A 17,488-nucleotide genomic window follows, 5' to 3' on the forward strand; every position below is an offset into this window, starting at 1 on the left:
ACATACATTTCTGACCAGCTGCAATGCACCACACAGTCTGAAAGTAAATACCCTTCATGGCCAAATTAAACAAATAGAAATGTGAGATATCTTTTTAAAAAGAATAATAAAATCTGTTTTCTGTCCTCTCAGAGGTCAGTTCAGTTTCAGCTCCTTGGCCTTCCAGGAGCCCTCTGATATCCTCCACGCAGCTTGGATGACCCCCCTGTTTGTAGGAAGACGTGCTTTCCCTACATCTCCCTCAACTTGTATAGAGTTACATTATGAATCCTCAGCTTTTTATCTGGATGACCTGCAAGGGTTGTCCATTCTCCTAGCTTGTGGCTCCTTGAGTAGCTGGCCATGGAAGATAGATGTTAAGTAGCTTTTACAGCTTCTTTTCCTGACAAAGGAGCTTGAGGGATGATTTTCTAGCTCTCCTGTCTGGGAATATTAGGTCCTGCATTGGCTTTTGCAGACCACTTCCGCCAAGCTCAAGTCACGCCCCCCCCCCGAAAGGTTACTCCTGGTCCTTTTGCTGGCATGGTCCCTTCTGTGACGACAGAGTATTGGCTTCACTGAGAATTGCACTTCACTGGGCCCAAAAAAGGCGAGTCCAGCGACCGTTGCCTTCTAAGGACAATGATGATGTCCTTTTTGTCGTCTACTATAGATTTCACCAGGCTCGGGGCTCTGACTTTGTGTCCAGCTGCCCCTCCAGACCCCAAGCACCTCTTTGAGTACATGACTTGTGTCTTCTCCCTCAGTGTTCTTCAAAGCCTAGCACAAAACCAGGCTCTAAGTAGAAGCCCAGGACATACTACAGAACTACTATTACATAGTAGGACCAGACAGGAGATATGTTCTTCTAATCATGCCACTCACTAGGCCATCACTAAAAAGGACTAAATGAAAGTCCTGCCTATTATTTCATTTCAACATCCATTGAACACTGAGTACCAGGCATCTTGGAGGCCTCTAGGGACCAAGCTGTGAACATGAAGACGTAGTCCCTGTTCTCATGGAGTTCATGCGAGGGAAACCAGCAATGCTACAGGAAATAAACAAGCAGAATAATTACAGATTGTGAACAATTCTCTGCAGGAAGTGACCAAGGTGCTGTGGCTGAGAATAAAGCAAGGGTGGGGAGGGGTTGGGCTGCTTTAGAAAGAGACCATCTACGAGAAGAGGGATCCTGACAGAGACCTCACTGACACAGGGTCTGTTCTCCAGAAAGAGAGAATGGCAATGTGCCACAGCTCCCAAGGCAGGAAAGAGCTTAGTGAGCTTGAGGAACTGTCAGAGCCCCATGTGGTTGGATAACAGAGGGAAGTGGTACCTAATGATGAGGAAAGGGGGCCAATTCCAGAGCCAGAGTAAGGAGCTGAATTCCACGCTGTTGTGGAAGCTGCTGGAAATGTAACAGAGCAGCTATGGTTTCATGGGGCCTTTTCCCGAATATAATAAGAACAGGCTGGTGGATGCAATGGGTCAGATTTCATGGTCTCTATTTTAGTGTAGTAGTCTTCAGTAATATGCTTAAATAGCTTTGTATGTTATATTGTAGCTTCCTGGAGCCAGGATCTTAGAATCTTCCTCTTTACCTACTCAAGATACAGCTGAAAGCTAACAGCTCACCCATGATCCCAGCCGCTCAGGAGGCTGAGATCTGAAGACCACAGTTCAAAGCTATCCTGGACAGAAAGTTCATGAGACTCATCTCCAATTACTAGAAAAAAGTTGGAAATGAAAATGTGGCTCAAGTAGTAGAACACCAGCTTTGAGCAAACAAGCTAAGAAAGGGTACAAGGCCCTGAGTTCAAGCCCCAGGACTGAGGGGGGAAAGTGTTAGGTGCTAGGGTGCATCAGACTCTGTGGCAGTTCAAAGGTTCTTAACAGAATGGTCATTGTAAAAGGCAGCCCCAGAGTGGGGCCAGAGGTAGGCCATCAGGGCAGAACATAGTAGCCAACCCAAGGCCAGCTGAAGGAAGAGGTTAGAGGGCCAGGTTTGGATTCCATATAGGGTCCTTTATCACTTTTGGAATGGAAGTCCCGGGATGCCAGTGAAGAATGCAAAAGGGCTCTGTCTGATTTACATTTTGTATTAAAATGCCTGCTGACAAAAATGTGCTCCGGAGTAGAAAGGGAAACATTTGGTATGCAACGGTCAGGATTACAAGTTCGAGCTTCAAGGATCTAGCTGCCTGTGCTTTTCAGGTTCATAAACTGTAAGGATCCTTAGGGATCCAGCCATCCCATATTAGATTTGAGGAGAAGCCATTTGTGTGAGGCCACTTTCAGGGCTCTAGTCTGTACACTGAACCCTGAACTGCCTTTTGATAAGATTGATGGATGAGTTAGGATAGAAAACTAGGCCTGCTCATCATGGTGAACATGGTGAAGTCCAAGTGCTGGAGACACAAAACAAGTCAATGTCCATTTCCATCAGTGGGAGTCAGGATGTTTTCCAGAAATGTTAAGGGTTGGAATGTACTCTCCTTATTCTAGATTTTATTAAAGCAAATAGATAATCATGCAATCAGATGAATTAATCTGCAATGACTCTGAGTCTTCATTTAATGCCCAGGTACAACCCTAGGTTATGTATCTTGACTAAGCCAGGACAGTATTGGACACCTCAGATTTCTAGCTATCTGTAGTGTGATAGGTAGAAAGTGTGCTTTCTCCCAATAGAGGCCATCTATTAGATGAAATAGAGGTCCAGCTTATCAATTCAGTCTTACAAGTATGCTACCTTGAGTCAGAGACAGACACTACCCCAGTGATGGCAGTTATGCTCCCTGTCCACATGTAGACAGAAGAACTTTTTCCTCAGGTCGCATAGCAAAGTGTTTAAGAACACAAAAGTAGTTAAGAGCACCTATGTGTCTTAGGTAAGTTGAATAACCTTCAAACCCATTTTCCTCTATCTAGAGAGTATATTAACACCAGTCCCTCCAGCAGGGCATTGTAGTATACACCTGTAGTTCCAGCTATTAGGGAGATGAACAAGGCAGGAAGGCTTTAGCCCAGGAGTTTGAGGCTAGCCTATAACATCTTGAGACCTTGTCTCAGGATATAAGAATAATGATTATAGAATCTATTATAAATAGATTCATAGAATAATTGTGGTATTAAATAAAAATAATGGATATAAGACTTCCTACTAAACTTGACATGCAAAAGGACTTGAGAAAAAATGTTAAAGGTACTCGTTATTTTTCTCCTAAATGTTTAAATTTTCCTATGAAAGGATTTGGAGGGGGGAAAAAATCCCTACAGACTAACCTGGAGTGAAGTATGGCTATTGATTCAGTTATCGGTAGTACTACCTAGAGAATTTGAAAAATCATTTTTCTTGGGCTTCAGAATAAATTATGCTTTTCTTTTTGAAGGAGGGGCAACCAATCTCATTTGCCTTCCCCGTGGCCTGGGGTGGTCTTTGAGGGCCTTAGCATTCCTGAGGGTGGGAGTTCCCCGATGCAGGGTATGCTGGGAGGGAAGTGCTAGCCAGCAACCAGCATTTACCACATTGTTAAGAGGAGATAACGGTGTAATTTTTTAACTCTGTTGTGAAATATGAGAATATTGGTAAGATTTGCCAAAAGTGTTTCCATTCCCATCTAGTTAACTATTGTCATTCACAAGCCTCTGTTAGTTGTGCAGAAATAAGCAGAGTTTTTTCACCATCTCCCCCAAGGGCCTACTCTCATGATTCTTGGCATCCCTGAAGTAATTTTTCCCAAACTGTTATCTTCAAGTAAATGGAGGGATTTGCCATCATTTACACCAGATCATTTCAGCTTTGCAGAACTAATGTTCCAGGGAGCTGGGAATTAAAATGAAGGTCTTAGGTAGCAACATAGGAGTTTTCTAATCTCTTCTTCTCCTCCACCTTTTCTTCTTCTTCCTCCTTCACCTTTTCTTCCTCCTTCATTTCCTCCTCCCGCTCTCCTCCTTTTAATAATGTTTAAGTAGTTGTATAAAGGAGTTCCAATTCAACAAAATGCATCTTTTTCAAACAAAGGGTTCGTTTGTTACATGCTTTGTGGTTTATAGAAGGAACAGTTTCTGGCTCTTATTCTTGGGGAATCTACCATCAAAGTTTTTTTTTAATTTTTTATTTTTATTATAAAGGTGATATACAAGGGCTGGGAAGGTGGCTCAGTGGTAGAGCGCTTGCCTTGCAGGCATGAGGCCCTGGGTTCGATTCCTCAGCACCACATAAGCAGGAAAAAAATGCTGTAAGTGGTGCTGTGGCTCAAGTGGTAGAGCACTAGCCTTGAAGTGAAGAGCTGAGGGACAGTGCCCAGGCCCAGAGTTCAGGCCCACGACCGACAAAAAATATAAATAACTAAAAATAAAGGTGATAATACAGATAGGTCACAGTCACATAAGTCAGGTAACAAATACATTTCTAGTGAGTGCCACTGCTGCATTTGGGAAAGCAGGTTTTTCATCCACACATTGTATAGTGTCTAGTGAGTACCACTGCTCCATTTGGGAAAGTAGTTTTTTCATATGGGAAAGATTATATTCAGATGACTGAGGTGCACTGTGAAATGTGAGGAAAACAGAAGTTCCTTAAACATCTGAAGTTCAAGTTCCAGTTCACATCATTAGCTTTGGCTCAGTCATGATTCTCGCCCAAGAGATCTCTATGTTACAGCACATGATGGCCACTCCCAGGCTGGAGATCCCAGGCTGGAGAGGTTTAACCATCTGAACGCTCATGCATCCATCCTGGCCATTAACACCTGTACAGCTTTACACCCCACCTCTTACCCCCCCCCAGGGCGGGCGGTATGTTCTCATGCTTCATGTCATTTCCCAATAGATGAGAAACGAGAAATCCTGTGACTTTTTTTCCCACTGAACTAGACTGAAGGTATGTGTGCGTGTGCGTGTGTGTGTGTGTGTGTGTGTTTGCACATGCACTCTACTTTAGTAGAGGTATTTTCTGAAGAGTTGTTGGGGATTCATTGAGTTGCCGTGGCAAGGATTATATATTTTAAGAAATGATTATTAGAGATCTCTGGAGAAGGCAAAATTACTGCTCTAGGTCTTTCAGTTGTAACAGCTGAATCCCTACTTAACAGATAAGGTATCTGAGCTGCCCAGACCTTTGGGGTCAGCTCATTCTTATCCGAGTAGGGAGCATCAGAGCTGGGATTCAGATGCAAAATTGAATCTGAACTCACTACCTGAACATCAGAGGGAGAGAGAGAGGTCCATCTGTGGCTCATGAAACTGTTGGTAGCAAAAACTAGAAGCCTAAATACTTTTCAAATCATTCTACACATGTTTACTAGAGGTCTCAGTAGTTGACTTCTTCTAAAAGCATACTGCTGGGAATGTAGCTCAGTGGTAGAGCATATACCTGACAAGCACAAGGCCCTGAGGACCAAAGAAAGGGAAAGAAGTAAGGAAGGGAAAGAGGAAGGGACAGAGGACGGGAGAGAGGGAGAGAAGGGGAAAGGAGCAAACCTTGGTTGAAAGCACAATTTGATTTCTGTCTTTTCTTCAACACCGCCCCCCAACCGCTCCTTGCATACTGAGATCTTCCTGTAGCAGTTCTTTGGTGTTACGCCATCCTCTCTTTACTTTGCAAGCTCATTTTTACCGGTCTTTGTTTTTACTTTCAGACGCCTCTTTCTTTTCCTTCTCCAAGAAAGTTGCAAGAAGACAAGTTTTCTTTGTTAATCTCTTGAAATCAACTCTTAGATTTTTATTTTATTGCTCATCAAGTAGATTTTTTTAGAACGTTTAAAAGTATATTGTTTAGGGAATTTCCTTTCTTGATGTCTTTTGGGTTTCTGGAAGAAGTCTGCACTCCTGCCCCAGGGGAGCTCTGGTTATGCCATCCTGCTTCTAAATCAATCTGTTCCTGTCAAGGCCTGTGACCTCTTGCCCTCTGTGGTTGCCTTCTCACCATGGAAACTTCTTTTCCCAGCCCAAAGGAATTTAGATACATGGATCAAGTGAAGGTTCTAACGCATGCATCTTATGTTATATCTAAAAGGTGGTCACTCTGAGTCACATGGTCAGTGTCTTATGAGCCATGAGATCTTTTAGCCTGTTTTCTTATTTTACAAGGTAGGTGGATGATGTCAAATGTTAGTGTGGTGAGAGTGGTCAGAATTCCTGTCTCCCAGGGAGAAAATGTCAGAAGACACACCAGGCAAGCACACCCTTTTCTTTTACCCAGAGTGTTACTCCCAATCCTCTATTTGGCTTTGATCTGAGCTAGGCCATCTTGGAGCCATGATCACTGCTTAAAACTTATTAGAATGATAGTGGTTCATCAAATTTCCTGCCAGGGATATTTGGTAATGTCTGGAGTTGTTCTGAGCTTCACAACTGGAGGATGGTACTAATGGCACATAGAGACTATGGATGGTAGTAATAGTCTGCAATGCACAGAACAGCCTCAAGACAAAGAAGTATCTGGCTCTAGATGTTAATCCAGCCCCAGTGTACTGAGGTTGAAACACTCTCTAGAAGTGAAACCCAAAGGGCCTGCTCCCATCCTCTTGCCCACAGTCTGTATCCCTTGGGTCCCTCTGGCAGCTGGGAGAGGAAGTGTGATTTCTGGGAAATTCTTTCCAGTCTCCTGAATAGTGGGAAGTATAGTAAGGCAGCTATCCATTTAGATGGGGAAGGTTATGATAAAGTTATTCTGCTTAAGCAAGAGATGTTGGGAGTACCCCTCCGAAAATCAAATTCTACCCAAAGATGTTTATCACCAATATTATTTCGCATTGTTGTTGAGATATTAGTCAATACAACCAGACAAGAGAAATAAACCAGAAATATAAAAATTAAGAGAATTTACTATATTGGTAGAGAAAAAATAGGATAATCAAGAATCAGTATAGAATATGTATCTGTAGCCAGACAGAAGGTATGATATAGGGAATAAGTTCATTTACACAACGGATTTTGAAAAAGAGATACACCAAACAACAGTGCCTTAAGTAAGCTATAAGATTCTTTTGCTTTCTTCTTGTTGTTGTTCTTTTTTCTGTTCATTTGTTTGGGGGTTTCTTGGTGCCAGTTCTGGGACTTGATCTCAAGGCCTGGGCATGGTCTAAGCTTTTTTTTTTGCTTAAGGCTAGCACTCTACCACTTGAGCCATATCTCACCTTCCAGCTTTTTGGTGGTTAATCGAAAGTAAGTGTCTCAGACTTTCCTGCCAGAATGACTTCAAACGATCCTCAGATCTCAGCCTCCTAAGTAGCTAGAATTACAGGCATGAGCCACCACTGCTAAGCTGTAAGATTCTTTTTTAATGTGAAAGTCATCTGACCATTTCTTGGGTTTGGTCCTCGTATTTGTGATCTAAGGTGGCTACTGGAACCCAGCCATTCAGGACACAGGAAAGAAGGAAAGAGGAAGAAAAGGAAGCCCCCCTACCCTGCTTTTTTTTTTATTGTCCGTCGTGGGGCTTGAACTCTGGGCCTGAGTGCTGCCCCTCAGCTTTTCAGCTGAAGGCAAGTGCTCTACTACTTGAGCCACAGCACCACTTCTGGTTTATTGGAGCTAAGAGTATCATGGAGTTTCTTGCCCGGGCTAGCTTTGAACCATGATCCTCAGATCTCAGCCTCCTGAGTAGCTAGGATAACAGGTGTGAGCCACTGGCGCTCGCCTGAATGCCCTTTTTAAAAAAACAAAAAACAAAAAACAAAACTTCTCCATATAGAATTGGCTACAATTTGGTCACCTAGCCACACCAAGCTCTAAGGGACTTTTAATTCCAGTTTACAGCTACTTGGCTTAAAAAGAAAAATATCAACGTTTTTTCTGCCTAAGGAAGGGAGGATGTATATTAGGAAAATTGGCAATCTGCCATAAAAAGCAACAAGAAATGTACAAGATCTATATGAGATAATTATTAAAATGCTCCAAAAGAACACAGAAAATACTTAACAATGGAAAGAAAAACAGCATTATAGAATAGGAAGACTCAATATCATAAAAATATCAATTCTCCCTGAGTTAATTTATAACTTTGAGCATGTTCCCAATAAAAATAGTACCAGGAACTTTTTTAACTAGACATACAATTCTAAAGTTCATATGGAAAAATAAACAAGAATAGTCAAGAAATTTTGAAAAAGAAAGGCACCAGTTCTGCTGGTGTTAAACATAATAAACTTGCAATAATTTAAAATTGTTGTCTAGAAAATAGTATAGAATAAAGGGTTCATAAAAATTCTAAGTACATCTGGAGATTTAATATAAGTTTTTAACAAAGGTCACAAGAAATTGAGATAGCAGAGGGAAACTGAGGATGTGATTAGAGGCCAGAGTTCAGGCATTCATGGCAGGAGGTGGGAAAGAAGCTTGTTGGCCTGGGACCTCCCTGGGTCACAGCTAGGGGCAGCTCCCTGAACCTGGCCCATATGTCCTACAGGCTCAGCAGGTGCTTATACTGGAATGGTGGCTTCTTCTTAAGGAAGAAGCTAACGTAGGAATCAAAGGGATGGATGGTGTACATCTTAGTTCAATTAGGGGTGGGGGAGGAACAGACAGAAGAAAAACTTAGAAGTCCACCGTATCTAGACTATCTCTGCAGTGTGGGAAGCCTTGGAAGAGACTAGGGCAGTGCCTTATGAGCCCCAGTTCTTCCATTTGGCAGTCTACAGCCACAGAAAGGCCAGATTCAGGCTGACATGGAATCTTTGGAATCTATTCCATTTATACAAAAATTAGAGCAAGTTTTTGCTATGGTTTGACAAAGGCTTGGTGTATTGTTTTTGTTGATTTGTTTTTATCAAGTTAATGATGTTGGCTGGCACTGGGTGGGGGGAGGGGGATCAACTCAAGGCTAGGAAGTAGAATAGGAGGGTTCAGGGTTGACACACCAGCTTTGGGAGCAGCAGAGCCCTGATAACTTTGAAGAAATCACTTACCTCCTTCCTACCTCTGCTCCGTTCTGCAAGGATAGTGTCTTAACAAGGCACACCTTCCCTAACTCAGGGCCTCCCTAATTCAGAGCACAAATGTGATGCTTGCTAAATCATGAGATGCTCTCATAAATTCAGTCACATAAAGAAGCATTGTTCTTGTTAGTTCTGTGATTGCCACTGCCATTAGGGTCTTTGTGCATGCAGTGTAAACCTTGCAAAAGCAGCTCTGGATATTAGAGCACAACGGGATATGAAACTCAGCTGAACCCAGATGGCCAATCTCCCAGTGTTGGAACACCTGCAGATGGGCATCCAGAATGCCCAAGTTCTCCCAACTTAGTCTTCCTGGAGATAGAGAATGGAGCAATATCACACGCTTTCAACTCATCCACGATCTATCCTATTAGTCTTTCTCGTGAGGCTACAAGCAGAACATGTCATCCTGATTTGACAGTCAGCTCAGCAAAGAAAGTGACTACACCAGGGCCCTGCCACAACTAATGCTAAAATCCCAGCCCAGCATATACCCCTGATTTCCCATCCTCCAACCAGAGCTGGACCTTGACCATACACAGGACAGGGGCCAGGACAGGGGCCAGGAAGCCTAGCTCCAATGGCTCCGCTTTGTCATGTCCCCTGTTCTTTCTGCAGTTCACAAGCATTTGCTTAGAGCAAGCAGCACATTTTATATGCTTTCTTCTTTCTCAAGGAGTCCCAGCCATACGCGGAAATGGGGTCACAGATGTGAGGCAAGGAGGCCTGAGAGCACTTCCTGCCCCACCTCCACATGGGCCTGGGTCCCTGGCAATGGCTTGAGCTCAAGTCCACATGACAGCAGCCATTGCATGCAAAGTGATTGGCCTTTCTTTGCACGACCCCTTACTCAAGAGTAGCTGCTGAGGAAGGCCCAGGGCGGAACCTCCAACCAGACAGTCTGGAATCTTCTTCAAGGCCAGGCTTGAGGTTTCTAGGTTTGGGTAGTAGGGAAATTCTTACTCAGAATCCTAGGTTTCGCATACGATTTTACACAGAATTTCCAAGTGTAAAATAGGCTGCAAAGAAGCCATACTGGCTTAAGGGCAGCATTCCCTGTGGCTGTCACCTCCTGCACAGAGCCATCTAGGCCCCTTAGGTCCAGGTTATTTCAACCAGTGTGCTTTTCGTCAGCCTCCACTTAACCAGATGTTCCCAGAAGCTGATCTTGCACACACATTGGAGCCCTGAAGACACTGCTCCCATTGATCTCAGCATAGATCGCAAACCCTCTTCCTGGCATTTCCAGCCGAGATCTTTGAGGTTGCTTCCAGCATACCTGCCTTGCCTCCTTGTTCTCTGGTTTCCTCATCACCTTTTTGCATCCACCTCCTCTTCTAGCCAATCATCAGCCTCCAGGTCAAGCCTGGTCCACATTGCTGACACCAACTGGCCACGAGCTCTCTAACCACCTGCAGTTCATATAATTGATGCCTTGAGTAGTAATTCCCATTCTCTGGTGGTTTTCTCTGATTTATTGGGTTAACCTGGTTGCCTTAGCTGATTAGAGGATAAGAATGAAAGATTAGGGCTGGGAAGGTGGCTCAGTGGTAGAGCGCTTGCCTTGCATGCATGAGGCCCTGGGTTCAATTCCTCAGCACTACATAAGCAGAAAAAAAAGGCAGGAAGTGGTGCTGTGGCTCAAGTGGTAGAGTGCTAGCCTTGAGCTGAAGAGCTGAGGGACAGCGCCCAGGCCCGGAGTTCAGGCCCCACGACCGGACCCCTCCCCCCCAAAAAAGAATGAAAGATTAGCTTCCTTTTTCTCTCCTAGATGTGTCTCAATAACATGAATGTCAGAGTATAATGAGACTTCCATAAGTGGCTACTATTAAACTCAACAGTTGTTTTTACATTTTGATGGAACCCAGGCCATATTCATGCTAGGCAAGCACTCTACCACTGAGCTACATCCCAGCCTAAACTCAGCAGTGTTGGTACATTCTTTAAGCTGTGTTAATTCCTCCCTCTTGCTAAAAAGATGGTAATACCACTGGGGGCTGACCAACTGGGAGAGAGCCCCTAACTGAAGTTGGTTTGGGGTGGGTTGAACTTCCTCCAGGACTTCCTTTTCTGGAGGTTTCCCTAGCTTATGTGTATCTCTCCAACTCAGAGAAGACCATATCAGGATGAGTGAGATTCACCTTGTGCTCTTGGCCTGTCTTGCAGGGATTTGAAACTGGACAACATCCTTCTAGATGCAGAAGGTCACTGCAAGCTAGCTGATTTTGGAATGTGCAAGGAAGGGATTCTGAATGGTGTCACCACCACCACATTCTGTGGGACTCCAGACTACATAGCTCCTGAGGTAAGACCCTTGTGCAAAGAGCCACCTCCTTAGGACTAGGGATGAGTCAGAGGTACAACACCATGTACTGGGCTCATTGAGTGGAACTGGGAGAAGACTCTGGAACACCAGGATGGATTCTAGGAGGGAGAAACAGGAAAAGGAAAGGTTTGCTGGTTTCTTTATATGGATGTGGTAGTGATGGGAGAAGGTGGATGAACTAAGAGTAACAGGTCATTCCCCATATCTGGGGGAGGCCTTATGGGACATCCTTCCCTTTGCTTTAGCCCAGAACCACCAACAAAACTGACTAAGAAACTTAACTAATGCCATTGTTTGCACTTCTTCCTCATCAGAATAAAGATGCACCATTCAAAAAGCCAGCAAGTCGTTTCCTCAGCTTTAATTTGCCTGCCGTGGAACCGGGAAATGTTTGCCATTTCCATTGTGATGGCAGTTCCACACCATGGGTACACAGGATAGAACAAGAAATGGACAGAGCAGAGATGTCATTGTGAGCCTCAGCAACAGCTTACCTTACATTACAGTTGTTTGGATGTTTTGCCTAACAAATATGAAGCCTTTTGTTCAGTCCCTAGTCACACACACACACACACACACACACACACACACACACACACACACACACACTCTAAATACCTTGATTCTGAGACACAGAAGATGGGAAGGTGTTAAGCGTTGCCCATGGGGATGCGATATCAGCACACTGGAATTTCATGTCCTTTTTAAAAGCATTGTTTGGACATCTTCTAGACACAAAGAAATGTGGGATAAAAAAATTGACTGAACCAGATGTGGGTGGCTTACGCCTGTGATCCTAACTACTCAGGAGGCTGAGAGTTGAGGATTGTGGTTCAAAACCAGCCAGAGAGGAAAGTCTGTGAGTCTTTTATCTTCAATAAACCAAGAAACTGAAAGTGGATCTGTGATTCAAGTGATAAAGAGCCAGCCTTGAGTGAAAAAAAAAAAACACTAAGGGACAGTGCCTAGGCCCTGAGTTCAAGCCCTGATACCAGCACCAAAAAAAAACAAAACAAAACTTGACTGCATCACTGAAATGAACATAAGGACTTTCCACTTGGACCTGCTTTTCTCATCTTCTTCCTTCCTTCTTTATCATGAGCATGCTCAGTTCCAGAGTCAAGGGGTCAGCAGCCAGTATAGTAGCTGGGAACCCCACCCAAGAAAAACATTCACTTTACAATGAGCACAACGCCCACTCAGCTTCCACACAAAGCCATCCACTGGCAAGACTCTGATGTCTGCTCATAACAAGGTCCAGTCACCCTTCCTTTCCACTCTGTCCTTTGCCCACTGTGCAGAATCACCACGACACCAGATAAGACAAACAACTTTGATCTTATGGCAGGAAGATGACAGCTGAGAGAGAACAGCAGAGAGAGAACGGCATTGCCAACTTTACCAAGGGCTAGCGGGAAGATGAAATGGAGTTGTGTCTCTGAAACACTTAACAACAGTGCTCGGTCCATAGTGAACACCAAGAGCGGGCTCCCCTAATTACCTTCTTCATTGGCTTATGTAATAGGGCAGGAAAAACAGTCTTGAGAATTGAGACTCGGAGTCCCAACTTAACCAAAATGCCCCTATGTGCCCTTGATGAAGTCAGAAAATGTTCTTCACCTTTCCGATGGGAATTACAAGGCCTGCCCTACCCATCTCAGCAGGCTGTTTTGACAGCCTGATAGGATTTCAGCATGGGACTGCTTCAGAAGATAGAAGCCTGTATTCAAGCAGGAGAGGCTAGCCCTGAAACCAGAGCCACTGTTCTAAGGCAAAGGGTTCTCTTCCTGCCCTGGAGGAGCCCTCTGGCATACCTCTCTTTTCTCCATGCTTGGCCCCTGCTTCCCAGGAGAGGGCCAATAGCCTTGGGCAACTTCTGAGGTCATTGGCTCCTCTCTCCCATCCCAACTCTGACCCACTCCAGGGGCTGGCTGCCACACCAGGTCTCCCCCCCCCCCTTCCATGTATGCAAAGCCTTGCCCTTGTTACCAGCTCCATTGCTAGGAGGCTGATTGGGACATAGATAATTAGGGCCAATCCTGAAAAGGAATTTGACAAAAGATGCCACCCAAGAAGACTCTGACAGGACCTGGGAAGATTGGATATGGCCACTGTGCAGTTTCCACCATCTGTTCTGAGCACACACAAGCCACACCCTAGAGGTACAGGCCTCGACTATTCCACATCCCTGAGGCTAGAGAGTACACCTTTGTACTTAGAACTCTTTGAGCACAGGAGTTAGCAGAGTGCACTGATTAAAGTATACCCACTGATGCATATGAAGTGTGAGCTGTCTGCACTGGACATAGAAGAAAAAGAACTAAGCAACCCAAAGACAGCGATGGGAAGGGAGGAATAAGAGGGAAAGAAGGACCAGCCTACACTAAGCAAAAGGGAAGAAATGTAAACATCACCTGATGTGGAAGAAATAATTGTATTGTCAAAGCTCATAGAATTCACAAACTTCATAAATCATGATAATGACAAGTTGCCTTGTGAAGGTTAAAATGTCTCTGTGACTTTAACTAGGTATCAGTATTCCCAATATTGTGAAATATGTGAAATTTATGTAATCACCTAATCTCAATGTAAAAAAGAAAAGTGAGCGAAGGGATGGGTTAAGAGCAATGGGTGATAATGTTGTCAGGCACCTTGTATTCATATACTGTTTTGTAGAATGGGAACTTCTTTGTACAACTTCTTAAAGATAATAATAATAATAATAAAATGTTAAAAAAAAAAAAGAATTGTGAGCTGTCTCCCGATGGGCAGTCATATCAGTGGGCACTGAAGAATTCTAGAACCTTTACTTTCTGGTGCTTTAGAGATGCCCAGGGGAGACAGTTGACCATGGAAAAATAATTTTTTAAAAAAAGTCAGTCGTAAATGGGAAGTGCCTGTAAACCTAAGGAACAGGTAGGGTCTTAGGATGTCAGAGCATAGGAGAAAGAGCTAGAGAAATGACGGAAAGAGAGGGGATGGCTTTTTTTCTGTCCTTCCAAAGAGTACAGGGCATAGGTAAATTCGACATTGTTACCCTTGAAGGAAGATGGAGCTGTGCGGGCAGTGTCCGCGCAAGCAGGGCGCCTGTTGTGGGCTGTATGTGAGGAAAAACCTGAACTCGTGACATGCCAGTCACTTTCAGCTTGCATGGGTCTGGTGGAGTTTGCAGTTTACTCCCCTGACTCTGTGCCTCATGTCAAAATATGCATTTTAAAAATATGGTCCTAGCAGGATCCCAGTGGCTCATGCTTATAATTCTAGGTACTCAGGAGGCTGAGATCTGAGGATCTCAGCTCAAAGCCAGTCCAAGAAGGAAAGTCCATAAGACTCTTATGTCTAGTTAGCTATCAAAAAGCTGGAAGTGGTTCTGTGGCTCAAGTGGTTGAGCCTTGAGTGAAAAAGCTAAGGAATAGTACCTGAGTTTAAGGCACAGGACTGGCACAAAATACTACATAATAATAGGAATATGGCTTCAAATGTAAGTCAGAGACTAAGTCTAATGCTCAAAGAAATAGACATTTTCCACTACTGATATGGACTTAGGGGAGAGAACAGCTTTCCAAAACAAAGTGCCTCACAAATTTGGTTCTCTCTGAATGTATTAGTTTAGGCTGTCCCTTGAATAACGCAGCTCTTTTATGTGAAAACGGAGGCATAGACCTTCCCACAGGAGTTTGTGGTAGGGGGTGTTGGTGGGATGAGGACCTTCAGTGGTCTCTGACATTGTCTATTTCCTGAACAGATCCTGCAGGAATTGGAGTATGGCCCCTCAGTGGATTGGTGGGCCCTGGGTGTGCTGATGTACGAGATGATGGCCGGACAGCCCCCCTTTGAGGCTGACAATGAGGATGACCTGTTTGAGTCCATCCTCCATGATGATGTGCTCTACCCCGTCTGGCTCAGCAAGGAAGCTGTCAGCATCTTGAAAGCTGTGAGTCATTGTTCCTTCACCTGTTGTTCTGCTCCCTGGGACTCTTGTCTTATATATCTTCACATGTGTGCTCTCTCTCTCTCTCTCTCTCTCTCTCACACACACACACACACACACACCACATGCTTTTCTCCCTTTCTCTTCCCCACCTCTCACCACTATGTGAGAATTCACAGCTGCCCCATGGTGGGGAGGGGGTGTTCAGGCAGGGTTTAGAGGCTACCACTGAGTATCCAGCCCAGAATGATTATTCTTGTAGGAAAGGAACAGCATGTATGTGCGTCTGGAGATGGCACACTGTGCACATGACCTTCAACATCTCAGAGATGGCAGATCCACCTCAAGTCCACTCATTACACTTGGAGCAAGGTCTTTCTTCCTCATCTGCCACCTGGCATATGTCTGTATTAAGGCCGAAGAAGGGGAAGAGAGGCGGAGAGGAGGGGCAGGGCAACATTTTCATTCTGACTGCCTTTCTTCATCCTCACACCCTGCTGCCATGTCTCCCATAGTGGCCAGCAGGCTCTGCTGCCTCTCTCTCTGTATGTCATGCTTCGTGCCCTAGTAAGGATTAGCCACGATTGCAAGCTGAGGCTAAGGAAAGATCTCCATCTTCAATGTAGTATCCATGGTCCTGTATAAGACTATGCCTACTGCTTGGCCATTCTTCTCGCTGGCTGGACTCAGACCACACTCCGTGTAGGTCCTTCCTACACCAGCTTTCTCCCTGACCGTTCTCCACTCTCCTCTTTTTCCTAGGTACTTCTCCTCCAGGTCCTTAGTGGCGATTCTGCCAGCTTCCTTGCCCCAGAGAGAAGCTCCAATTATAGGCTCATAGTTTGCTATACTTATTGTAGTCTCCACAAATCCAGTCTTTTAGGGATCTCTGAGTGCCTTTCCAGCCTCTAGCTCCATGAGGCAGGGAACATGGCTCTTGCCATCTATCCCCATTTCAGAATGGGGATATTCGTACACATCTGTAAGAATAAGGGGGGGGGGTGATGGGCAGGTGAGGAGCACTTGCCCCCTCCAGTGCTCAGTGCGGTCTCAGTATCCAGCAATGACTCTGAGGGCTGACTTTTCCCCAGTTCCCTGTCTTTCAGGAAGGTCAAGAGTTGAGAGGAAGGAGGTATCATCCAGCAGAAATCTAGCTTAAGGGATGAGATTATCCAACTTTTCACATGAAATTCCTTTTGTTCTTAACAGATGTGGTAATAACTCGCTTCTGTAATCTTAGCTCCTAGAGAAGCAAAGATCAGGAGGATGACACTTCCAGGCTAGCCGAGGCAAAATGTTCTCAAAGCCTCCAGTCTCAACCAGCAAATATCTAAGCATAGGGTTGCATGCTTGTCATCCTAGCTGCATGCTCCCAGCTGGTCAGGACATAATCATGAGTTTTCATTCAAAAAATGATTGGAATTGTGGCTGAAGGGGTCATGTGCCTGCTGCCTAGCAGAGGCAAGTCCCTGAGTTCAGACCCCAGGATTACCACCAAGAAAAACAAGCTCTTGGTTTTTTTGAGTTTATATATTAAAGCTTTATATATTTCATGATTGGTTTGCTTGTCTCAATGGGTAAGAATGTCACATGAGCTTCTAAAACAGCAAAAAGATAAAGATGGGACACAGTAAAATGTCCCTGTCTTCTTATTCCCATCTGTCCAGTTCTCATGTTCTTTACACCAGAAGTGGGTCTTTCTTTACATCTTTATGTGTCCTGCAGTTACTGATTCTTATGTGCGGCGGTACTACATGTTTGTCAGTTTCTGCTCCGTGAGGGAACCTAGTCTTTCATTTAGTGGAGCATCTCAGCACATGACCATTTGCTCTGCCTGTACTTGAATCTGCAGCACAGAACAGCTGCTAGGTATGTGGCCCACAGAGCAGAGGACTCTCCTGGGGCGATTGTCTGGGAATGAACAACACAGGACTCTAATCCTGCTCCACTTCTCAGAGCTATAACAGCCTCAGGTCAGCAGAAAGCCTGAAGAAGACCCTCAACACCATAGGACACTGTGCCTAGCAGACACCAGTCTAGTCAATCGCCCAGATGTGCCTTTGTGGGCACAGCAGTGGAGCCCTTTGATTTCCTATGACACAGAACAGGTACTCTCTAGTGGAGGTGATTCTGCCACCCCCTTTACACACACACACACACACACACACACACACACACACACACACACACATATCAATGTCTGGGGAATATTTGAGATTGACCCAATGTAGGGCTAGAGGTAGTTGCTATTGACATATTTAGGGTACTAAATAAGCTTACAGTAAGTTTAACAGCTTACAATACGCA

General features: G+C 44.6%; 1 protein-coding gene across 1 annotated transcript in view; it reads left to right on the forward strand.

Annotated features, from left to right (window-relative positions):
• Positions 1-17,488, forward strand: part of Prkce (protein kinase C, epsilon) — a 435,536-nt gene that overhangs the window by 387,541 nt on the left and 30,507 nt on the right. Inside the window, exons 14-15 of the mRNA XM_013017906.1 lie at positions 11,091-11,229; positions 14,996-15,184. Coding sequence (XP_012873360.1) covers positions 11,091-11,229; positions 14,996-15,184 — 328 coding nt within the window. The remainder of the gene's footprint in view (positions 1-11,090; positions 11,230-14,995; positions 15,185-17,488) is intronic.

The sequence above is a fragment of the Dipodomys ordii genome, unplaced genomic scaffold (assembly GCF_000151885.1).
Source record: "Dipodomys ordii isolate 6190 unplaced genomic scaffold, Dord_2.0 Scaffold37, whole genome shotgun sequence".
Lineage (NCBI taxonomy): Eukaryota > Metazoa > Chordata > Mammalia > Rodentia > Heteromyidae > Dipodomys > Dipodomys ordii.